A 25,135-nucleotide genomic window follows, 5' to 3' on the forward strand; every position below is an offset into this window, starting at 1 on the left:
GCACGAGTCAACATTTATTTTTAACACATTGTTTGCGGGTAGTTTTTATCGCGTGCTAACAGGTGGTGCGGGCCATTTTTGCTAATTTTTTGCGCAAATGGTAACGTTCAGTAAAATTACAATAACTTTAGTTTACGTATTTATACGTTACCCACATTCTACCGCTAGTCTATAAAAAACGTATTAATATGTGTCCCGCGCTCTACTACACTGGTAGAACGTATAAATACGTAAAACGTATAAATACGTTTCCCGCATACAATGTGTTAAATTGCCAGTACACATCATGTGTACCAGATGGTTGGTTGGTCACTTAGCCTTTTATATATATAGATGACATCTAAGCAGACTTCAGTATCATCTGTATCTTAGAGTGGGAAAGTAAAGTTACCTACTATAGCAAAAGCAATTCCACTAACATTTTTACTACTGTTAGAATGTGAGGTGGTGTGGATTAACTGCTGTTAATAAATAATGAGTACTTTCACTGAAAATGCTCATAAATACATTTAGTATTTAAAGTATCAAGTCACAAGACAACGTAAGTCCAAAATGTTTCTGGATGGCTAGCAATTTTTATTAAGGTAAAAAGCATAGGCAATATGTTTTACTCATCAATAAAAAGCAATTCTATCAATCCACTGGTAATTAATACTAAGCAGAGTTGGAAAGCATTTGACTGAAAGCAAAATATTTAGAGAAAATAGACATTTATATAAAATTATAAAATGCTTATAATAAGAATAAGTGCATCCCAAGGAAAGCACAAACTTATTTTAGTTTATAGAGCCAGTTAAAGCCTTGAAAATTTTAAGTGGAAATTGAAATATGCAAAAATGTATAAACATTCTACAAAAGATGGTCATTCTTTTCCTGAGTGTACTAAAGCTATGAAACGTAAGGTGACAGGAAGGTAGAGGTGTGGGAACACTTTTCAAGGGCATTTCCTTTCTACACACTGCTTCCCTCCTTCTTCATACTCTTGTTTGGAAATCCACATCTGTTGAAAGGTGCCCTGTAAAATGGAAAGAAACATTTTATCTTTATTTTCACAACTCCTAATCTGTGACGAACTCTTAAAACCTCCCCCCAAATACTGTCCCATTCCTCTCTTGTTTCTGCCCTCCTCCAGAACACCCACAAACACTACTTAATGTTAGAAAGAATATTAAACCTCCTATACCAGTTACACTGTCATGCAGATAAAAAGAGGCTATGAAAGGAAGGCGGAGGATTTGGCTATGATGACTTGGTGCCAATCTAAGGCAGCAATAGAAACTGGTGCAAGGCTTGAACCAGATACAGAACTGAAGAGATGGTCTAAGATTGATTAATGGTAACATTTAGAAAAGTGCTCATCAGAAGTAGGATAAAATTTAGCAAGCACACACAATGATAATAACAAGCATTTCACCAAGAAACACAGAAGGTGAAAGGAGAAAAGAGACCAAAGGAGAAAGGAACCTGGACTACATGACTATTCAAATGCATTCAGACATAGTATCTCATTTTGGTCAGAGATCTAAAAGACTGGAAATAGAACAGAGACAAGAAATACATGCATGGACAGCTCCAAATATATAATTGCTTAAAAATATTTAGCATAAGTATTTGGTGACGTTTATTTAATTGCTCTGAAGAGAACATTCCCCAGTCTAGGGTGCAGATAAGTATGAAAGCTTTTTCTTCTGATTCAAGGCAGGCACCAGTCTAAGCACCATGTAAAAGCCAGCACCATGACTGCACCATTTGCCCCAAGAATCAATTCTTGACTTCCTCTCTCTCACCAAAAGGCCAGGGAGCAACCAGAACCCGAGAAGGATTTATTCAATTTTAAATATGCTGCAGGTACGTTCTGACCAGTGCCAAAGAGAATACAGTTGGAAGAGGCGTGAATACATTAACAGGTTCCCACCTGTTTGAGAGGGGAAACTACTCTTATGATAGTTATAAAATACAAAGATAAATGGTGCACTGGAATTATTTTGTCTTTTTATTAAATTTAGTGTTTTCAGTGGTTAAATCATTCAACACAAATTGTTAGGTATTTTTCCAAGTAGTTTACTCACCAAAGAAGCTAAAATAGAGCCACCAATCCATGAACTAAACCTCCGCTCCACTGTTGTATTATTTGCAATCAATTTTAACCGCATACTCTAAAATTGAGAGGGAAGAATAAATATTATTTACATGATCAAATACAACAGGTGATTCAAATTAGGAAATTTACCTTTGAGGACTTTGTAATGACTGATTTAAACACAGATTATTCATGATTTTTTTTGCAAAAGCTATGCTTGTAGGTATAAGTTGACCTACTGTATAAAGTACTTTAACTTTGGCTTTTAATGTGTAATATTTAATAAGAAAATTAGTTATATAAAACTTACAGAAATATATACCAAAGAGTATGGCATTTATACTTTTAATATCTTATAAACACAAACACATACTTAATGCTGACTGTAAGTCAGGTATGGTGCTAAATGCTTCATATAGTACTTCATGTCTTCCAACACCAAGTCCAGTTATCCCAATCTGTGGCTCCTTCAGTAGCCCCCACCCGTGCACCAGGCCTCTATTCTATATAATAAAAAGGTAATATGCAAACTGACCCTAACAGCAAGACGACTGGGAATGAATGGTCACTATGACACACACTGACCACCAGCGGGCAGATGCTCAATGCAGGAGCTGCCCCCTGGTGGTCAGTGCACTCCCACAGGGGGAGCTTTGCTCAGCCACAAGCCAGGCTGATGGCTGCCAGTACAGCAGTGGTTGTGGGAGCCTCTCCAACCTCCTCAGCAGCGCTAAGGATGTCCGACTGCAGCTTAGGCCTGCTCCCTGCTGGCAAATGGACATCCCCTGAGGGGTCCTCGGCTGCCAGCGGGATCTCTGACTGCCAGCTTAGGCCCAATCCCCCCAGGGAGCGGGCCTAAGCCAGCAGGTGGACATCCCCTGAGGGGTCCCAGACTGCGAGAGGGCACAGGCCGGGCACTGGGGCTCTAGTTTGATTAATAAGGGATATTAAGCCAGCTGGTGTGGCTCAGTGGTTAAGCACTGACTCAGGAACCAAGAGGTCACAGGTTCAATTCCTAGTCAAAAGGGATTCAGGAGGCACCAATAGATGATGTTTCTCTCTCATCAATGTTTCTATCTCTCTATCCCTCTCCCTTCCTCTCTCTTTCTAAAAATCACTATACAAAATACCTATGTACTGAAAAACAAATCTTAACTATGAAATTACACCAGCGTGGATACCTGTGACTGGAGAATACCACTAAAGAACAAAGAAAACTTACTGGGGGAGTTTTCTGAGAGAGTTCTCTATTCAATCTGTCAGTAAAGCTCTGTATTAGCGTGTTTCCTCCTGCCACTATGACACTTCCATAGAGACCCTAGGATACAAAACAAAAATAAATTAGTTCCAAAGGTTTCCAACAGTTTTTAAACACAACTATAAATCCAGGTCCACCACTACAATTTCCCTTTCTTTTTAAATTGTTTCACTCATATACAGACCTAGTAGCTTAATCCTGTGGTTCTCAATACTGGCTACACATTCTATTCATTTAGGCAGATTTTAAAACACCAGTGCCTGGGGCAGTTAAATCTTTGGGGATGGAATTTTTATTTATTTTAATGTTATTTATTTATTTATTTATTTCAGAGAGAGAAGAAGGTGGGAAGGAAGGAGGAATGAAAGGAGGAAGGGGGGATGAGAAAAAGAGAGGGAGGGGGAGTGGGAGGAGGGGAGGGAGAGGGAGAGAGAGGGAGGAAGGGAGAGAGGGAGGGACATAGGTTTGTTGTTTCACTTACTCATGCATTCACTGACTGGGCATTGCAATGTTGGTACATCAGGACAAGTCTAACAGATGAACCACAAGCACAGGGCTTGGTATTTTTAGTTAGTTTTAGTTGTTTACAACTCTCCAGAAGATTTTAATATACATTAAAGTCTAAGGACTCCTCACTTTTCTAAAACCCATCATAATTTTTGGCAGACAGCTGCCAACATTTAATTAGAGGTATACTTTATAATGACTTCAGCTTAGAATGCTCATCCAGAAGTTCTGGTATTTAAATTAGACACTGTGATTCTTTAATGATTGTGCTGGATAATGCACACATTCACAATATTCCTGAAAAACTACTGCTGTCTTTCTCTTTTGCGTGGGTGTGCAACGGAACCACATGGCGAGCTTTACAAAATCCACATGCTGAGGTCTCTCCAAATAAAAATGAATTCCTACTCAGAGGAATTCCTAATCTTCAAGTATGCATCAGAAAGTTCAATGTCAGCCTGCCTTTTTAGTGATAAGTTCATATTTTAAAAAATATTTCAAAGGTATAAATCATACCTTTTTAAAGAAAATGGAATATAGAAGAATTTCCTCTGGAATCAACATTAGTTAAAAGAAGAAGTTTCACTAAAAACAATAAGCTATCACTCTCTTGCAGTAAATGTACTTCATACCCCTATCGTCCTGGAGACAGTACATGCCTGACAGGTGACTAGTGGAAATAAAGAACATTTTTCATGGCCACCCAAAAGTGTTTTTTAACAACACGGTTAATAAATTCCCCCTTAGATATAAGAACTATGTTCTAAGCCAAAAAAAAAAAAAGAACTCAAAAGAAAAATTGAGGCAGGGTACAGGGGTGGGAAAAGGAAGGTTTGCACTTGTGAGTGATATTCTTTTGAGTTAAAAAAGTTTTGGTAATAATTATAACCTGCATGTCTTTCTCCACGAACAAATGTAAACCTCCTTTTGCTCACCCCTGAATTGGCTACAAATTGAACCTAGGGTTAAAATATGATAATAATCAATCTGGTAATCAGTATGGTGCTATAATATGGAGTACTTTAAAACTTGGAAAAGCACAAAAATATGAAGGAAATCACTTACCTACACTTCCTTTAAAAATTTAACCCACACCTTCTTGACGAATAAAAGGAAAACTGTACTATATATCACCAATAATATATATTTTGGGTGGTCTCCTTTTAGGAAATATCTAGAACAGCACTATCCAAAAGAACTCTGTGATCGAAAATGCTGTATATCTGCACTGTCATACAGTGGCTACTTGCTACATTTATCCTGTGGCCTGTGCAACTGAAAAACTGACTCTGAAATTTGCATTTGTTTTAATTTAAACTGCACCATAAGGCCAGTATATACCACACTGGACACCACAGGTTCAGAGTTGTGCATTTTTCCTTTTCCAGTCCTCCCATCTTTTTACGTATTCTGTTATAAAATGGACTTCAAAGTCAATGACCAAAACTGCCAACTTAAATAATGATCTGGGGGCATTTCAGTAGCCAAAGAGATACCTCCATGCCATAAACAGGAGACTGGCACTTACTGGTCTGATATCAATATCGCACATCCCAACACTTGTAGTGACCACGTGACTGACTCCCAGCATTGTATTTCCTGATAATCCCTAGAACAAAATAAAATGAACAGAGAACTTCAAATAATAAAGTGCGTCCAAAAGCATTTACTATTATATAGGTCACTAGAGGCCCGGTGCACAAAAATTTGTGCACTCGGGGGTAGGGAGTCCCTCAGCCCAGCCTGTGCCCTTTCACAGTCTGGGGTCCCTCGTGGGTGACCACTTGCTGGCTTAGGCCTGCTCCCCAGGGGATTGGGCCTAAGATAGCAATCAGACATCCCTCTGGCAACCTAGTAGCCCTCGGGGGATGTCCACTTGCCAGCGGGGAGCAGACCTAAGCTGCAGTCAGACATCCTTAGCGCTGCTGAGGAGGCAGGAGAGGCTCCCACAACCACTGCTGTACTGGCAGCCATCAGCCTGGCTTGTGGCTGAGCAGATGCTCCCCCCTGTGAGAGTGCACTGACCACCAGAGGGCAGCTCCTACATTGAGCGTCTGCCCCCTGGTGGTCAGTGTGTGTCCTAGTGACCAGTCATTCCCTGTCTTTCTGCTGTTAGGGTCAGTTTGCACATTACCCTTTTAGGATAGAGGCCTGGTGCATGGGTGGTTTGCCTTGAAGGATGTCCCGGATCAGGGTGGGGGTTCCGCTTGGGTGCCTGGCCAGCCTGGGTGAGGGGCTGATGGCTGTTTTCAGCTGGTCACACCCCCTTCAGGGTTAGGGTCCCCACTGGGGTGTCTGGCCAGCCTGGATGAGGGGCTGATGGCTGTTTGCAGCTGGTCACACCCCCTTCGGGGTGAGGGTCCCCACTGGGGTGCCTCGCCAGTCTGGGTGAGGGGCTGAGGGCCGTTTTCAGGCTGGCACGTGACTGAAGCTCCCATCCTCTTCTTTTTATTCTGGGATTTATTTACCTTCTATAGCTGTCACTGGAGCTGAGAGCCAGCTCCAGCTCTGAGGCTGTGGCTGGCTGAAAGCAGGTATCTGGGTTTGCTTAGCTTCTATAATTGAAACTCTGTTGCCATCCTAGCGCTCTAAGCTCTGAGCCCACTGCCGGCAGAAAGCAGGTATCTGGGTTTGTTTAGCTTCTATAATTGCAACATTGTTGCATCTGGAGCTCAGAGCTGGGCCGCGGCAGGCGGGGAACCTTGGCTTCCGCCATCACTGGAGCAAGCAAACCTCCTGCTTGCTTCAGCTGTGTGGCTGCTGTCCGCCATCTTTGTTAGCAGTTAATTTGCATATCCTGCTTATTAGCCAATGGGGAAGCGTAGTGGAGGTATGGTTAATTACCATGTTTATCTATTATTAGATAGGATTCTAATCACACAAGATCTCTACATATACAGAAAAAGCCAGGCTAATTATGAAATAAGCTTTCATACCTTTACATTGGAAGGGTCAAATAATCCTTCAGGAATCTTTAACCGTTCTGCTCCAAAATCACAGTTATAGCCATTGGGGAATTCATAATGAACAGTTGGCATCTGTGCAGCTACTCTGAAAACACAGTAAACATCATTAAACAAAAGACAAAACAATAAACAAAAAACAATCCTCTTCAAAAATAATAAACTACTAAGGAATCAACTTACATGAAAGCAGAGTGAGAATACCTATTTTCTTTTCTTTTCTTTTCTTTTTTACCTATTTTCTTTTAAAATGTTATTTCATATTTCTTTTGTTTTCTTTTTAAAAAAATGTTATTCCATACTTCTTAACATAACTTTTTACCTTTCAAGCAGTTAAGCATATTCTACAATTCTTTTTTTACCTAAATACATCACCTTCCTACCTCATTTAGGAAGTATACAATTTTTTAAAAGATTAGTATGAAGGTTTTAAAGAGCTATTAAATTTTATCTTACAGACAAAATAAGAATACATACTGTTCATCATAAGTTGAATCTGATACTTGAAGTACTGAAGCTTGAAAATCCTGGATAACACACTATGGATAAAAATAAGGAAGTTTAAGAAGCAGAGTTATTGAGATTTGTCTTTGCAATCAATACTTTTGTAACATTATCTATAAAATACTTTTCTTAAGGAAATTGGGCCATGTTCCTGGATGGGAAAGAATCTCAAGGGTATAAATCTATCAAGCAAAGACTCTTGATTATCAAAGAAACCCAATTATAAGCATCTGAATTAGAAGCTAAAATGCAGAACATTTAAATCACAACAGTATGAAACAATGAAATGAAAAATAACTGGGAACCCTTGTATCATAGTCCTACCAAAAAAACAGTTTTGAAACACTGTTTTTACTATAAAAATAAGTTTAGACTTAGAAGCCAGATTTCATTACCTGCATATATACTGTACTTGATATAACTTTACATGACTGCACATACTGTACAATTTTATTTATTTATTTTTAAATATATTTTTATGGACTTCAGAGAGGAAGGGAGAGGGAGAGATAGAAACATCAATGATGAGAGAGAATCACTGATCAGCTGCCTCCTGCATGCCCCCTACTGGGGATCGAGCCCTCAACCCAGGCATGTGCCCTTAACCAGAATCGAACCTGGGACCCTTCAGTCCGCAGGCTGACACTCTATCTGACTGAGCCAAACTGGGCACAACAATTTTAAAATTTATTTTGAAATGCATGTCCTCTGGGTTGCTAAGGAGAAATATTATCTAATATCTAGTCAAAATTGCTAATCATTTCCACAATTTTTCCTTGTACCAAACACCTATAAAAAACCTTTATCTTTAGGTGCAAAAATGTCAGATAGGATATATGTCTGCCATAGTGAATTATGACTTTAATATCCTTTTACTGTGAGAACGGAATGTATATCTATGCTATGAGAAGTTGTTTTACTAACCTCTCCCCTTGTGAGTAAGTGCTATATGTTCACAAATGGATTTTCAGTAAAGAGAATCTCTCATTGGCTCCCTGCTATATAAAAAAATCCATTTTTCTTTTTTTTCTTTTTTTTTAAGAGAGTGGAAGGGAGGGAGAGACAGTAAGACAGAGACATCGATTGGATGCCTTCGGTTCGAGCCAGCAAACAATGTACGTGCCCTTGACTGGAATCGAACCTGAGACCCTTCAGTCCAGAAGCCGATGCTTTATCCACTGAGCCAAATGGGCTAGGCAATAATCCATATTTTTTATATGGCTGGCTGATATTAGACAAGAGAATATACTTGAGCCACTCCAGGAGATTGCTATGGACAAAAACCATTTGACCACCAAAAATAAAGTGTCCAGAATAATATAATGCTTGTTTTGACCCCAAAACCGAAGTTCCTTCTAGGTCTCACCACAGTAATCCAAATGAATACATAGTAGTTTGTTGACATATTTGTTTGGCAAGTATGAAAAACAACCCACCCCCCAAAAAGCCATTAATTCTGTTTCCAGAATGTCATATAAAAATGTACAGATTGAAAAGTGTTCACATTGTAGTCAAAGACTTACAGCCTATAAGTCGTTCATGAAGAAGATAAGACTACTTACGTTACACATATAATTGTGCCAAGACCTTGTGACCTGCGGCAACTTCTCTTTCCTTTTCCAGTTTGCTGGTGATCCTTCGCGCACAGGTTCCTGGGTGTCAAGAGCATGGGCTAGGTTAACAGAGCCCACAACATGAGGTGAAGAGGTGGAGATAAATTCCAAAGAGAAAATTCATCAGTCATTACTTACTTTTGATGCAATCATATATGGAGGAATCAGTTCTATATTCATTTCCTGGAAGAGCTCTCTGCATTGCATGGTAATAAAGTCTCCAGCGAGAGGGGATTTTACAATGCCTATGAAACAGATTGAACAAGGCTAAGAGAGCATTCAGCCCAAACTCCCTGGGACAAATGTCCTCTGTGGATCTATGTGTGAATAATTATTTACAAGTAGAAATAGCAGAACTATCCCTCAAAGCATTCAGGAAGCCATGCATCAGTTTTAAATGTACATTATATACCAACAATTTAAAGAAAATATCTCTAAAAAAGATATTACTTGGAACCTGGCATGCTTTGGCAGCCCAGTGTCCTCATCTGTGTCCTCATGACAGCTAACATTGTCTCAGAGCACGCTGGTTAAATACATTTACCTTGCTGAAGGACATAGCCATCGTGCACGGGAATTGCAGTGGTGTGAGTGGCTCCACTGTCCAAAATAAGCCCAGTCGAACGCCCGTTAGCAAATCTAGTTTAAAGCATTAAGGGAAAGTAAGGATCAAGGCTCCTAAAAATAAAGGTTATTAGGAAGGAAAGGTTTTATTAAGGTCTTTGTAAACAGAGGCATTATGGCTTAAGATGTGTTAAAGTAAATCTGGGGGTTAAAATTGATATCAAATCATGACTGCGATTTAAAAAGAAATGAAACAGGCAGGACGGACTTCCAGAGTGGTGGTGGGAGGAGCTTGGGGAAACCTTTCTCCTGGAGAGACACATCTGTTAAGTTGGCCAAAATCAACACAGTCACACAAAGTCCCTGGAGATACAGCAAATGGCTTATAACAAACTGAGAAGCATTTATTTCACAAAATCCACAAAAACTTGGAAGGAACAGCGGGAGGCTGTGGACTTTGAGCTAGGAACTAAAACCATGGTCATAAAAGATTAAAGAGGTATTTCTGCAGTGTGGCAGCTGAGTGGCAGTTTCCATCAACAGCCACTGAATATAGGCATATCCCATTTTCCACAGCTTTGCCCAAAACATCTTAGACCACTGTTTGGGAATAGAGCCATTCAAATATTTGCTGAGCATTTATTATATGCCCAGTGATGAGTTTGATGTTCAATAAAGGCTAGCATTCCTTAAGCACAGAAGACTCACAAAGGTGAACCATCTACCTTTGCCCTAAAGAATACCCTGTTTAGTGAAGTAGAAATCAGTAAAGAAAGCTGTAAAAAGAATAGCTCAGGATGCCCTGTGGCGTATTGGAGACCACCTAACCAATCCCTGGGAAATCCAAGTGTAAGCTGGGGAGGGGGACATGGGGAAGAGCAGGAACACAAAGAAGGCCAGGAGGCAAGAGAGCAGGTGAGGTCAGGGAAATGCAAGTAGTTCAATATAGCCTAGAAGAATGAAGAATGTGGAAGATGATTCTAGCTTAAAGAGGCTTGCAATTAACATAGATGATAAGAGCTGCAGTGTGAAGAGTGGCCAAGATAAGAGGAAGGGTGGCAATAATCCTGGAAAGAGCTTGCACTTAATGCAAGGGTAGTGGATAGAGAGAAATAAATAGATTGAGAGATGGGGGTGGGGGAGGGGGGGGATACATAGGTCTTGATGACTGATACACTTCAAGAATTAAAGAGAAAGATTTCTGGTGTGGGCAACTGGGAGTAGGATGTTATACAGAGGGAGAAGGAATAAATTTAAGGGGAGAGAAGATAAAGTCAGTGTTGGACATAATGAGCTGAAAGTGCTTACAGAAAATATTCTAGTTGGCAGCCGAGCCTGGAGCTCACAAGAAAGATCTGGGAATTTGTCACCAAATAACTGGTACGTGAAGTCAAGAAAATGGGTAAGTTAAGCCAGAAGGAGCATGCCAAGAGAGATGAAGGACTAAGTGCAAAAACACAAAGCAAACAAACAAAAAAAGGAATAAGGATGGGTAGGGATGGTCAGAGGGAAGAAGTCTGAGAACATTAAATCAGCGGTCGTCAACCTTTCGGACCTCGTGGACCACCGGTTGACAACCACTGCATTAAATGATCAGAAAGAAGGTGATTTATTTTTGCTATTACTGGCACTCAACTGACGTTTTGGCACCTTTTTACTAAATGCATTCCCCAAAGTATGCAAGTTGGACAGCATAAAACTAAGTCTTCCTTACTAGCTTAAGTTGTCAAGAACACAAGTGTGGCTGGAAGATATGAGAACTCAGCTATCAACCATAAAGTCAGATAAAACAATGCTACTTTTCTTATTATTTGTTTTACAAAATATAATTACTGTTTTCATAAAAATGTTAACATTAATATGTCTACTGTTGGTATTCTAAACTGAACTAGCTCTGGCTGATGCGGCTCAGTTGGGCGGAGTGTTGTCCTATACACTGAAAGATTGTGGGTTCAAGTCCAGGTCATGGCACATACCCGGGTTGTGGGCTCAATCCCGGTTGGGGCAACTGATCAGTGTTTCTCTCTCTCTCTTTTCCTCTCTCTAGAATCAATAAATTTCTTTAAAAAAAGGCAAGAGAGAAAACACCCCAAAGTGTTCAGTTCTGAACAAGTGAGAACTGGCTCATGTCTGTGCTTAAGGAGCACCGCATTTTTACTTTAAGAGGAAAACTAAGCATTACGCTTTCAAGGATACGCTGTCAAAACTGCAGTTTTGCAAAGGAAGAATGCTGGGATGTTGTAGTGTTCAAACATCAACTCTGTCAGTTTCTCTCTCTTGGCTCTAGTGTTCCACTGGAGAAGAGGGAAAAAGAAATGCAAGTCACTTCTTGTTTAAAAACTAAAATGTTGATTTATCTCAAGATGCATTACAGCACTATATTAACAAAAATGTACAATAAAATAAAATACCATGACAAATAATCTTCATAGTAACAGTTCTGTAATATTTAGTTAATTTATATTGGTAAATAGTTTTAATAAATAAATAAAAATAAAAATTTGATTATTATTAATAAGAGGTAAAATTATCTGCTGCAGTAAGTTCTAGAAATGACCACGTTTTCAATTAAAGAAATTAAAGCATTATTAAATCTTAAGAGTAAATCTATGAATCAGAATCATACCTACGAATTTTAAACCACCAAATTCAAGTTGCTGCACCTTTTTTTAAAATATATTTTTATTGATTTCAGAGAGGAAGAGAGAGGCAGAGAGAGAACAGTAACCTCCTAGTTCTTAAGTCCACACTCAACCACTGAACCATGCTGGCCAGGTTACAATTGCTACTCTTTTTTTTTTTAAAAATATATTTTATTGATTTTTTACAGAGAGGAAGGGAGAGAGATAGTTAGAAACATCGATGTGAGAGAAACATCGATCAGCTGCCTCCTGCACACCCACTACTGGGGATGTGCCCGCAACCAAGGTACATGCCCTTGACCGGAATCGAACCTGGGACCTTTCAGTCTGCAGGCCGACGCTCTACCCACTGAGCCAAACCGGCTACGGCAACAATTGCTACTCTTAAAAAAGAAACTAGAGGTTAGAAACAGTAACAGAAAATTGATAATTTATGTGTTTCACAAGAGACTTCAGTCTAGCAATTTGCAGCCCTTGTTCAATATTTGACGTCTCTCCTGGAGACCTGAGTATAAAAGCAGAAATGGTCTGGCTGGTGTGGCTGGCTCAGTGGTTGAATACTGACCTATGAACCAGAGTGTCATAGTTCAATTCCCAGTCAGGACACATGCCCAGGTTGTGGGCTCGATCCCCAGTAGGGGGTGTGCAGGAGGCAACTGATCAATGATTCTCTCATCACTGATGTTTCTATCTCCCTCTCCCTCTCTCTTCCTGTCTGAAATCAATAAAAATATATTTAAAAAAATAAAATACTTAATACTCTAAAATAATTTCTAAATATTTTTTTAAATTAATAAAGACAGCAGATAAACACTACACTTGTGACACAAGAGACAATTCATAAACCAAAATGGGAAGCAGCCTAAGGATTCTAAGGTTAAATACATCCCTAGAAAAAAACACATAAAATAACCACCAAAATCCATTAGGATGTTTTGGTATTATTCTTTGAATATTTCATTTATTGAATATGTTAAACTTATAATATCATTTAAAAATTAATACCCCTTTCCCTAATTTTCAAATAAAATATATAAATTTTGATGTCTCTTAAAAAAAAAAGGAAACATTTTTCAAATGAATAGGGGCTGGAAAATGAGAAAAAATTAGAAAAGAAAGTCTTGTTCTTCTTACCGGAGCTTCTGACATGAGGACAGGATGCAGGCTGGGTTCTGATTTGACATGCATTTTGTAGGTATGATCCAAAATAGCTTGGAAGCTCTCCCAGTCTTCAACTAGAATATAAAAATACCTTCAAAACAATGCTTTATTGGAGATATACACAGCATCTTTTTTTGAGATTGTTTTTTTCTTATCTTGTCCTTCTCCTGAATTTTCTTCTACATCCCTACATGTTTCTTCACATTCACCTTCATGGTCACCTCTTCTCTATCAGTTAAATACAGAACAAGCTTTCCTAAGGAACCCCATCTTTAACGCTGAACTTACACTTCTAATTCTTTCTGGGTAATGTAATACAGCTGGCTCCATGTCTTAAAATCTTTCTCACCTGCTTACAACATCAGCGCCTATGTGCAAACACTTTGACTCAGTAACAAACTCATTTCCTTGCTGTGCAGAAAAGTTAACACAGCAGGCCTGAGAAAGGCCTGGCTGCAAGGCTGAACCTTTGCTAGTATTTGGGAACTTCACTGGTAAACAAAACAGTTCCCTACACGGACACAGAGCACAGCCTAAGTGAAGACATAGCTCACTGTGCCTAAACTGTCTGCGCCAAGAATGAGCAACACCTTCTTTCCTCTGGGAGTCTGGGGTCTTGGTACCTGCTAGGCACGGGTACCGACATGACCAGCCCCCAGGAAGAACCCTGGGTACTGAATCTCTAGTGAGCTCTCCTAGTTGTTACAACTTGATGCTGGGGGAATTAAGGACATCCTCTTTTATAACTGTACTGTGAGAAGACTCTTGGAAGTTTGTACTGGTTTCCTCTGGACTTCATACCCCCTTTTTTCCCTTTGCTGATTTTGTTTGTATCATTTTAGTATAATAATCTTAGTTATGAGTACAACTAAATGCTGAGTCCTATCAGTCCTCCTAGGGAATAACTTGATTTTCGAAGTGATCTTGGGTATTAGCAATACACTTGCTTTTTAATTTAATTTTATTATTTTTTAAAAAATATATTTTTATTTATTTCAGAGAGGAAAGGGAGAGGGAGAGATGGAAACATCAATGATGAGAGAGAATCACTGATTGGCCTCCTCCTGCATACCCCCTACTCGGGATTGAGACCACAACCCTGGCATGTGCCCTTGACTGGAATCGAACCCGGGACCCTTCAGTCAGAAGGCTGACACTCTATCCACTGAGCCAAACCAGCTAGGGCTACACTTGCTTTTTAAGACCATAAAACTTATTTTTTGCCTTCTATTCCTACCTCAATGCATGGTACCCTCAATTCAGTCACCCCAATCAAAAATTTAAAAGACTTTCTTAACTCTTCCTTTTACCCCTCCAATCGCTTAAGTACCATGTGTCTCCTGGATGTCTCTGAAAGCCACGTCAGGATCCACTATCAGTGTTATCACTGAAATCCTCATTTCTCCATCTGACTCCCAGCCACTTAACTGAATCTCTTGTCTCCAATCTATATACTGCTGTCAGAGTAACATTTCCAGCTGGCAAATATGAATATTTCACATCTGTTTAAAATCCTTTGGGATTACCCTTACTGCCACCTTAATATACCCCTGGCATAGTTTACAAGCCCTTTTATGATTGCTTTGCCTACCTTCCTTGCAACTGGCCATAAGGTACCCAATGCTACAGCCATACATAATTGATGACATTTATAAACATGTAGGTTTCTTCCACAACTCCATCTCTTCACATATGCTGGGTGCTCTGCTTTACCTATTCTTGTCAGTCAGGCTAATTCTTTGTCATTGATCAATATTCAGTACAAAAGTTACCTCCTTTGTGAAAACTATCACAGATCCCTAATGACAGAGTTAAATACCATTCCTCTCTAATCCCACAGATTATTAGACATATCTATATTATAGCATTTATCTACACATTTGTATATATACATCTATCCTCCCTATCTATGAGTTCCTTCAGGAAAAGAGACGTGTTTTATGCATCTTTGTATTCTCAGTGCCTGGAACATCAGGTTGTGGAATAAAAAATAAATAAAAAACAAAAAAATTGTTGATTTTCAACTTAAAAGAAGCTGTTGCTTTATATCTAAAATGCACCCAGTATAGTCTATTTTATAATCAATTACATAGGAAAAACAACATCATACCCATCCCATTTTTCAGTGGAGAAATGGCCTCCATATTCTCCCTGGGAACACGCAGGGCATTAGTATCTATGTAATAGGTGGGACCGCCTTGTTTGCCTTTATCACCATCTATTTCCATCAATGTGCTTCCATCATCTCTTTCTACCACCATGCCAATAGCTGTGGGAAAATCCACCTGTAAGAGTCCAAAATATGATATATTAGTTTTATCTGCTTTTATCAAGGAGTCATTCCCCCTCCCACAACTAATGTATTTTATCATATGTGAATCAGAATTTCTGCATGAATGTAATTCTACATGAATGGCCCTTACATATCCAATTAACTCTAACATCTTACCTTGGGACAGTCCTCACCAGCATAACCAGCTCTCACAGTATAGGATCCAATGTCAAAAACAAGGGCTCCAACTTCATCTGAAAGATAAGAAGATAATTAACATTAAAAACTTATAAGCATCATATGAAAATTAAGCATATTTGCTTAAAATGAGAATGTATGTGAAAGCTCTATAAAAATTAAAACAGGCATTACATTCTTGAACTTAGTTTTATTTTATTTTATAAATATATTTTGATTTTTTACAGAGAGGAAGGGAGAGGAATAGAGAGTTAGAAACATCGATGAGAGAGAAACATCCATCAGCTGCCTCCTGCACACTCCCTACTAGGTATGTGCCTGTAGCCAAGGTACATGCCCTTGACCGGATTAGAACCTGGGACCCTTGAGTCCACAGGCCAACGCTCTACCCATTGAGCCAAACTGGTTAGGGCAAACCTAGCTTTATTTTAAATACACTTTGCCCGGCTGGTGTGGCTCAGTGGTTGAGCATCAACCTATGAACCTGAGGTCATGGTTCGATTCCCAGTCAGGGCATATACCCAGGTTGCAATCCCCAGTAGGGGATGTGCAGGAGGCAGCCAATCAATGATTCTCTCTCATCATTGATATTTCTCTCTCTCTCTCTCTCTCTCTCTCTCTCTCTCTCTCTCTTTCTCTCTCTCTCTCTCTCTCTCTCTCTCTCTCTCTTTCTCTCTCTCTCTCTCTCTCTCTCCACCCCCTTCCTCTCTGAAATCAGTAAAAAAATCTGTAACAAATAAATACATCTTAAACTAAAGATTCATTTAATTAAATTATAATGTCATATATGGTGTATCAGTAGATTTTGAATCAGGAGAGATGCTACACTAAAATTGGGTAATTTGAGGAGAATATACTTATTAAAGGGGCTATTTACAAAGATATACTCATAATATTAAAAAAAAAAAAAAAAGACAGCACTATACCCTACAACTTATACTAGCAGAGACAGGTTGCCACTCTTAGAATTGAAGAACTGGAGAAGAAACTTATTCCAGAGCCCAGAGAGTTGTGTTCCAAGGGATGATAGGAGCTGTGACCTTGAGCTGAGGGATGGAGTCAGCCTTGGCTGATCCCTTGGGGAAGGAACCAGACTAATAAACATGCCAACCTCTCTAGTTCCCTTCCCCATGGGCTAAGGTGTTCTATAATTTCCCCTACAAACTGGGTTACTTCTGAATGTGAAAAGGGTCCCTATTAATAATTGTACCAGGACAAGAGGCACAAAACAGCAAGTATGGTTACTCTGCCATTGCTTAAACTAGATGTCAAGGGAGCCCACTGATGTAGGCTGCATGGGTCAGTCTTCAAAGGCACAGGGAGGGTGAAAATGTGTGGGAGATGAATCTGAAGGAGTAAAGGGAAGATATCCAGTATATTTAGGTACCATGTTTCATATGTTAAGGGAAATATTCCATAAAATTAGGAAAGAAACTTAGCAAAATACCAAGTAGGTTCCCTGAAGACTAAGCGTTTAAGGTATAGGTCAAGGAAAACCATTAAACTGAAGGTATCATCGAGGGAGAAACCAAGATAGCGGCATAGGTAAACACCTGAAATTGCTGCCTTGCACAACCACTTCAAAAATACACTAAAAGACAAAACGGACATCATCCAGAACCACAGGAAGGTGGCTGAGTGGGAATTCTAAAACTAGAAGGAAAGAGAAAAGCACACTGAGACTCAGAGGAGGTGCGGAAGTAAAGTGCAGAGGTATGGAGGCGCACGTGGAAAGGGCTGGCAACGGAGGACACCAGTGTCTTTTTCAATCGGGAGGGAGACACAAGCTCCCAACGGCTCTGAACTCCAGTTCCGGGCGAGTCTCTGGGGACCCAGACTTAGACGGGGAGAAACTGGACTGTCTGGCATCGGTTGGAACTCGAGGGCGGCTTTCTCTCAGAGGTGCTTGCAGTGATTACCACGGGACACTGAGACCCAGGGGGCCTCTTAGGGTAGGACTGAGGAGCAGCCATAGCTGTTTGCTCCGCCCTGTTGATTCCCTGAGACCCTGCCCCACCCAAGCTGTGCGGAGAGGCTTTTGTATATGAATGGGCTGGCCCTTTGAGATCTAAAATTGCCTAACAAACTGCAGCTGGGTCAGAGAGACCCAGAACATCCAAAAGAAGGCTCAAGGCCCAACAGCAGCTTGCACTGCTTCACAGCTGGGCCTCATCTGGGCACCTCCAAACCCCAAACAAAGAAGAGGAATCTGAAGATCTCTCCATAGCTCCTGCTGGTTAGCCTCAGGCAGAGGCTAAATTGGCACCTCCTTAGAGATTCAAGAGCCTGTGTACCCAGTGGTCAGAGTGGGACCATCCAGATTACAACTCCTCAGATCCATAAGGGACACACTAAGGGGGCAGACTCAGTGAGCACCAAAGCCCCGCTGAAGCAAGTCTTGCCCCAGAAGAGTGTCTCCAGCACAGAAGTTCTCCCACTGCAGACACAGCTGATTCTCACAGACAATTGGCCTGGAGGTCAATTCCTCCCAGTGATACCTACAACAATCAAGACTTAACTACAACAAGGCTGTGCACAAAGCCCACAAAGGGGTGCACCAAGAGTGTCCACCTCAGGTAATTGGGGAGGCTGAGCCACTGGGCCCTATAGAACACCTAACCCAGAAAGCCACTCTATCAACACAGGGAAGCAGCCAAAATGCAGAGACAAAGAAAAAGATCACAAATGACAGAAATGGAGGAAAGCAAACTACTGAATATAGAGTTCAAAAGCACACTTATAAGGTTTTACAAGAATTTTCTAGAAACCGACGCTAAATCTAGTGAGACCCTCGAGGATATGAAAAAGGATCAACTAGAAATTAAGCATACACTGACTGAAATAAAGAATAATATACAGAGATCCAACAGAAGACAAGAGGATCCCAAGAATTAAGTCAGAGATTTGAAATATGAAGAAGCAAAAAATACCCAACCAGAAAAGCAAAATGAAAAAAGAATCCAAAAATATGAAGACAGTGTACGGAGCCTCTGGGACAACTTCAAGCGTACCAACATCCAAATTATAGGGGTGCCAGAAGAAGAGAGAGAGCAAGATACTGAAAACCTATTTGAAGAAATAATGACAGAAAACTTCCCCTACTTGGTGAAAGAAATAGACTTACAAGTCCAGGAAGCACAGAGAACCCCAAACAAAAGGAATCCAAAGAGGACCACACCAAGACACATCATAATTAAAATGCCAAGAGCAAAAGACAAAGAGAGAATCTTAAAAGCAGCAAGAGAAAGAAACTCAGTTACCTACAAGGGAGTACCCATACGACTGTCAGCTGATTTCTCAACAGAAACTTTGCAGGCCAGAAGGGAGTGGCAAGAAATATTCAAAGTGATGAATACCAACAACCTACAACCAAGATTACTTTACCCAGCAAAGCTATCATTCAGAATTGAAGGTCAGATAAAGAGCTTCACTGATAAGAAAAGACTAAAGGAGTTCACCACCACCAAACCAGAATTATATGAAATGCTGAAAGGTATCCTTTAAGAAGAGGAAGAACGCCGAAACCAGTTTGGCTCAGTGGATAGAGCGTCGGCCTGTGGACTCAAGGGTCCCGGGTTCGATTCCAGTCAAGGGCATGTACCTGGGTTGCGGGCACCTCCCCAGTGGGAGATGTGCAGGAGGCAGCTGATTGATGTTTCTCTCTCATCGATGTTTCTAACTCTCTATCTCTCTCCCTTCCTCTCTGTAAAAAATCAATAAAATATATAAAAAAAAAAAAAGAAGAGGAAGAAGAAGAAAAAGGTAAAGATAAAAATTATGAACAACAAATACACATCTATCAACAAGTGAATCTAAAAATCAAGTGAATAAAAAATCTTATGAACAGAGTAAACTGGTGAATATAATAGAATCAGGGACATAGAAAGGGAGTGGACTGACAATTCTCAGGGGGGAAAGGGGTGTGGGGGGTGTTGGAAGAGACTGGACAAAAATCGTACACCTATGGATGAGGACAGTGGCGGGGGGTAAGGGCAGAGAGTAGGGTGGGAACTAGGTGGAGGGGAATTACGGGGGGGGGGGGAGAACAACTGTAATAATCTGAACAATAAAGATTTATTTAAAAAATACAATAAAATAAAATGAAGGTATCATCAAAGTTTGCACATTTCAAAGTTTTTAGGACATCAAGTTTATTGCTGAATGAGAAAGCTAGTAAATTTTTTCACATTCAAATTAGTAAAAAAGCCTCTAATTATACTTTAACATTACTTCAGCCCAAATAGCACGCCTGCTAAAACAGAACACTTGGACTTTCCAGGCACTGATTTTTTCAAAAAAATATTTTTTTTCAATTATTAAAAATAATAAAGAAATACTATTAACTCCCAAGAAATTGGCAAAAATTGACAAGTCTGATATGACCAAGTGTTGTCAAAGATGCAGGGAAAGAGGAGCTAGTAAAAGCTATAAATTAGTATAACCACTATGGGCAATTACTCATCATCTAGAAAAGTTGAAAACGTGCATACATAGAAAATACATATACCTTCCCTAGAGAAACTCTCTCACACATATATAAAAAGATACCTATGAGAATGTTCACTAGCTATGTGATCTTGGGTGATTTATTAACTTCTATACTTCAATCTCCTATCTCATAGGATGCTACAATGATTAAATGTGTTAAATGCTTTAATGTATGTAAGCACTTCTAACAGTATCTGGTGCATAACAAACACTGAAAGTGGTAGCTGTTATGATAATTATTATTGTCACACTGTTTGTCATGGGAAAAGGTAGAAATTATCTAATGCTCTCTCAGAAGGGAAACAGACAAACTACAGTTTATCCATATAGTGAAATACACATAGTTAAAGGAGTAAACTAGATCTACAATGTACCAACATGAATAAATCCAAAAGTATCCATTTAAAAAGTTAATTACTACAATGTGTGTGTGTGTGTGTGTGTGTGTGTGTGTGTATCTACACAAACATGATACTACTTAATTCATTATGGATACATACACACTTAATAAAAATATAAAAATATGCACTGTGTCTGAGGATGACACATACTAACTTCAGTTCAGTGTTTACCTCTAAAGAAGAAGAGAGAGGAACTCTATATTGGTAACATTTTGTTTCTTAAAATATCTGAGGCAAATATGCAGTATATCACATCTATTTAAACTAAGTAGTTAGTATAGAAATATCACAAACTTTTATATATATATATGTATTTTATTATGTTTAAAGTATTTCAAAAAATTTAATGAAACTTAGAATAAAGAAAAAATCAATTATTACACCATAAATATTCAGTTGAGAGACGGTATCTTTCCAGAATAATGATCTCATTTTTATTTAAATAAAATGAAGATCCACTGATTTTTATTTTCTGATTTTATTTTTTAGAGAGAGGAAGGGGGAGGGGAGGGAAAAAAGAGGGGGGAGGAAGGGAGAGAGAGAAGAGAGGGGGAGGGGGAGCAGGAGGGAGAGGGAGAGCGGGAGGGAGAGGGAGAAGGGGAGCAAGAGGGAGAGGGAGAAGGGGAGCAGGAGGGAGAGGGAGAAGGGGAGCGGGAGGGAGAGGGAGAAGGGGAGCAGGAAGGAGAGGGAGAGGTGGAAGCGGGGAGGGAGAGGGAGGGAGAGGGAGAAGGGGGAGCCAGGAGGAGAGGGAGCAGGAGGGAGAGGAGGGAGAGGGAGAAGGGGAGCGGGAGGGAGAGGAGAAGGGGTGGGGCGGGTGGGCGAGGAGGGGAGAAAGGAGGGAGAGGGAGAAGGGGGAGCGGGAGGAGAGGGAGAAGTGGGAGCAGAGGAGAGGGAGGGAGAGGAAAAGGGGAGCGGGAGGGAGAGGGAGAAGGGGAGCAGGAGGGAGAGGGGAGAGGGAGAAGGGGAGCAGGATGGAGAGGGAGGGAGGGAGGAAGGAGGGGAGCAGGAGGGAGAGGGAGAAGGGGAGCAGGAGGGAGAGGGAGAAGGGGAGCGGGAGGGAGAGGGAGGGAGGGGAGGGAGAAGGGAGCAGGAGGGAGAAGGGGAGCGGGAGGGAGAGGGAGGGAGAGGGAGAAGGGGAGCAGGAGGGAGGAGGGGAGCGGGAGGGAGAGGGAGGAAGGGAGCAGGAGGGAGAGGAGAAGGGGAGAAGGGAGGAAGAGGGAGGGAGAGGGAGAAGGGGAGCAGGAAGGAGGGGAGGAGAAGGGGAGGCAGGAGGAAGAGGGAGGGAGAGGGAGAAGGGGAGCAGGATGGAGGGGGGGGGGAGGAAAGAAGGGGGGAGCAGGAGGGAGAGGGAAGGGAGCAGGAGGGAGAGGGAGAAGGGGAAGCGGGAGGGGGGAGAGGGAGGGAGAGGGAGAAGGGAGCAGGATGGAGAGGGAGGGAGAGGAAGAAGGGGAGCAGTGCGGGAGGAGGGAGAGACGGGGAGCGGAGGGAGGGAGAGGAGGGAGAGGGAGAAGGGGAGCGGGGAGGGAGAGGGAGGAGAGGGAGAAGGGGAGTGGGAGGGAGAGGGAGAAGGGGAGAGAGAGGTAGAAGGAGGGAGAGGGAGAAGAGGAGCAGGAGGGAGAGGGAGGAGAGGGAGAAGGGGAGCAGGGAGGAGAGGGAGGGAGAGGGAGAAGAGGAGCAGGAAGGAGAGGGAGGGAGAGGGAGAAGGGGGCTGGAGGGAGAGGAGAAGGGAGCGGGGAGGGAGAGGGAAGGGAGAAGGAGGGAGAAGGGGAGCCAGGAGGGAGAGGGGAGCAGAGGGAGAGGAGGGAGAAGTGGATTGAAGCAAAGGAGCAGGATGTAAGAGTTAGGGGAAGAGGAATAAGGACGGGGAGAGGGAGGGAGAGGGGAGCGGGCGAGAGCCGGGGAGCAGGAGGGAGGGGAGAAGGGGAGCGGAGGTAGAGGGAGGGGAGGGAGGCGAGAGGGAGAAGGGGAGCGGGGAGGGAGAGGGAGGGAGAGGGAGAAGGGGAGCGGGAGGGAGAGGGAGAAGGGGAGCGGGAGGGAGGGGGAGGGAGGAGAGGGAAAGGGGAGCGGGGAGGGAGAGGGAGGGGGGAGCGGGAGGGAGAGGGAGGGAGCGGGAGAAGGGGAGCAGGAGGGAGAGGGGAGGGAGAGGGAGGGAGGAGGGGAGGAGGGAGAGGGAGGGAGAGGGAGAAGGGGGAGGGGGAGGGAGAGGGAGAAGGGGAGCGGGAGGGAGAGGGAGGGAGGGAGAGAAGGGGAGCAGGAGGGGAGAGGGAGAAGGGGAGCAGGAGGGAGAGGGAGGAAGAGGGAGAGGGAGAAGGGGAGGAGGAGGGAGAGGGAGAAGGGACCGGAGGGAGAGGGAGGGAGAGGGAGAAGGGGAGGGAGGAGGGAGAGGAGAAGGGAGGAGGAGGGAGAGTGGGAGAAGGGGCGCGGAGGGAGAGGGCGGGAGAGGGAGAAGGGGAGCAGGAGGGAGAGGGGGGAGAGGGAGAAGGGGAGCGGGAGGGAGGGAGAGGTGGGAGGAGGGAGGGAGAGAGAGAGAAGGGGAGAGGGAGCGGGAGGGAAAGGGAGAAGGGAAGCAGGAGGGAGAGGGAGGGGGAGGGGAGAGAGGGGATAGGGAGAAGGGGAGCGGGAGGGAGGGAGAGAGGGAAGGGGAGAAGGGGGAAGAAGGGAGCAGGGAGGGAGGGAGAGGGAGGGAGAGGGAGAAGGGGAGGGGAGAGGGAGGAGGGAGGGAGAAGGAGGGTGAGGAGAGGGGAGCGGGAGGAGAGGGAGGGAGCGGGAGAAGGGGGAGCAGGAGTGGAGGAGAGGGGGGAGGGGAGAGGGAGGAGAGGGAGAGGGGAGCAGGAGTGGAGGAGGGGGGGAGAGGGAGAGGGAGGAGAGGGAGAAGGGGGGCGGAGAGGGAGAGGGAGAAGGGAGAGGAGAGGAGCGGGAGGGAGGGAGAGGGAGACGGGGGAGCGGGAGGGAGAGGGAGAAGGGAGCGGGAGAGGGAGAGGTGGAGCAGCGGGAGAGTGGGAGAAGGGGAGCAGGAGGGAGAGGGAGGGAGAGGGAGAAGGGGAGCGGGAGGGAGAGGGAGAAGGGGAGCAGGGGAGCGGGAGGGAGAGGGAGAGAGGGGAAGAGGAGGGAGCGGGAGGGAGAAGGGGAGCAGGAGGGAGAGGGAGGGAGAGGGAGAAGGGGGCAGGAGGAGAGGGAGGGAAGGGGAGAAGGGGAGCAGGAGGGAGAGGGAGAGGGGAGCGGAGGGAGCGGGAGAAGGGGAGGAAGGAGGGAGAGGGAGGGAGAGGGAGAAGGGGAGCAGGAGGGAGAGGGAGGGAGAGGGAGAAGGGGAGCGGGAGGGAGAGGGAGGGAGAGGAAGAAGGGGGGAGAGGAGGGAGAGGGAGGGAGAGGGAGAAGGGGAGCAGGAGGGAGAGGGAGAAGGGGGAGCAGGAGGGAGAGGGAGGGAGAGGGAGAAGGGGAGCAGGAGGGAGAGGGAGGGAGCGGGAGAAGGGGAGCAGGAGGGAGAGGGCGGAGAGGGAGAAGGGGAGCAGGAGGGAGAGGGAGAAGGGGAGCAGGAGGGAGAGGGCGAAGGGGAGCAGAGGGAGAGGGGAGAAGGGAGAGGGGAGGGAGAGGGGAGGGAGAGGAGGGGAGCAGGGGGAGAGGAGAAGGGAGCAGGAGGGAGAGGGAGGGAGAGGGCGAAGGGGAGCAGGAGGGAGAGGGAGGGAGAGGGAGAAGGGAGCGGGATGGAGAGGGAGGGAGAGGGAGAAGGGGAAGCGGGAGGAGCGGGAGGAGAGGGCTGAAGGGGAGCGGGAGGGAGAGAGGGAGGGAGCGGGAGGGAGGAGAGGGAGAGGGAGAAGGGGGAGCAGGAGGGAGAGGGAGAAGGGGAGCAGGAGGGGGAGGAGGGAGGAGGAGGGGAGCAGGAGGGGAGAGGGAGAGGGGAGTGAAGGGGAGCAGGAGGGGAGCGGGAGGGAGAGGGAGAAGGGGAGCAGGAGGAGAGGGAGAAGGGGAGCAGGAGGGAGAGGGAGGGAGAGGGAGAAGGGGAGCAGGAGGGGAGAGGGAGAGAGGGGAGCAGGAGGGAGAGGGAGAGAGAGAGGGAGAGAGGAGAAGGGGCGCAGGAGGGAGAGGGAGAGAGAGGGAGAAGGGGGAGCGGGAGGAGGCGGAGAGAGAGGGAAGAGAAGGGAGCGGGAGGGAAGAGGGAGAAGGGGGCAGGAGGGAGAAGGGGAGCAGGAGGGAGAGGGAGGGAGAGGGAGAAGGGGAGCAGGAGGGAGAGGGAGAAGGGGAGCAGGAGGGAGAGGGAGGGAGAGGGAGAAGGGGAGCAGGATGGAGAGGGAGAAGGGGAGCAGGAGGGAGAGGGAGGGAGAGGGAGAAGGGGAGCAGGAGGGAGAGGAGAAGGGGAGCAGGAGGGAGAGGAAGGAGAGGGAGAAGGGGAGCAGGAGGGAGAGGGAGGGAGAGGGAGAAGGGGAGCAGGAGGGAGAGGGAGGGAGAGAGGGAGAAGGGGAGCAGGAGGGAGAGGGAGAAGGGGAGCA

General features: G+C 44.0%; 1 protein-coding gene across 5 annotated transcripts in view; it reads right to left on the reverse strand.

Moving 5' to 3' along the window:
* Nucleotides 1-545: 545 nt before the first annotated feature.
* Nucleotides 546-25,135, reverse strand: part of ACTL6A (actin like 6A) — a 29,533-nt gene continuing 4,943 nt past the window's right edge. Inside the window, exons 2-15 of one of the 5 annotated variants that reach the window (XR_004974113.1) lie at nucleotides 15,742-15,818; nucleotides 15,403-15,577; nucleotides 13,266-13,366; nucleotides 11,686-11,783; nucleotides 9,470-9,564; nucleotides 9,064-9,170; nucleotides 8,875-8,964; nucleotides 7,286-7,347; nucleotides 6,782-6,896; nucleotides 5,374-5,454; nucleotides 3,303-3,398; nucleotides 2,454-2,583; nucleotides 2,070-2,156; nucleotides 546-1,015 (exon numbers count right to left, since the gene is read on the reverse strand). Coding sequence is in view for 3 of the 5 variants with exons in the window: in XM_036350432.1 (XP_036206325.1) it covers nucleotides 935-1,015; nucleotides 2,070-2,156; nucleotides 3,303-3,398; nucleotides 5,374-5,454; nucleotides 6,782-6,896; nucleotides 7,286-7,347; nucleotides 8,875-8,964; nucleotides 9,064-9,170; nucleotides 9,470-9,564; nucleotides 11,686-11,783; nucleotides 13,266-13,366; nucleotides 15,403-15,577; nucleotides 15,742-15,818 (1,265 nt within the window). In the remaining 2 variants the exon portion in view is untranslated. The remainder of the gene's footprint in view (nucleotides 1,016-2,069; nucleotides 2,157-2,453; nucleotides 2,584-3,302; nucleotides 3,399-5,373; nucleotides 5,455-6,781; nucleotides 6,897-7,285; nucleotides 7,348-8,874; nucleotides 8,965-9,063; nucleotides 9,171-9,469; nucleotides 9,565-11,685; nucleotides 11,784-13,265; nucleotides 13,367-15,402; nucleotides 15,578-15,741; nucleotides 15,819-25,135) is intronic. The other 4 variants (XR_004974114.1, XM_036350432.1, XM_036350433.1 and 1 more) reach the window with 4 other exon arrangements.

The sequence above is a fragment of the Myotis myotis genome, unplaced genomic scaffold (genome assembly GCF_014108235.1).
Source record: "Myotis myotis isolate mMyoMyo1 unplaced genomic scaffold, mMyoMyo1.p scaffold_m19_p_2, whole genome shotgun sequence".
Taxonomy (NCBI): domain Eukaryota; kingdom Metazoa; phylum Chordata; class Mammalia; order Chiroptera; family Vespertilionidae; genus Myotis; species Myotis myotis.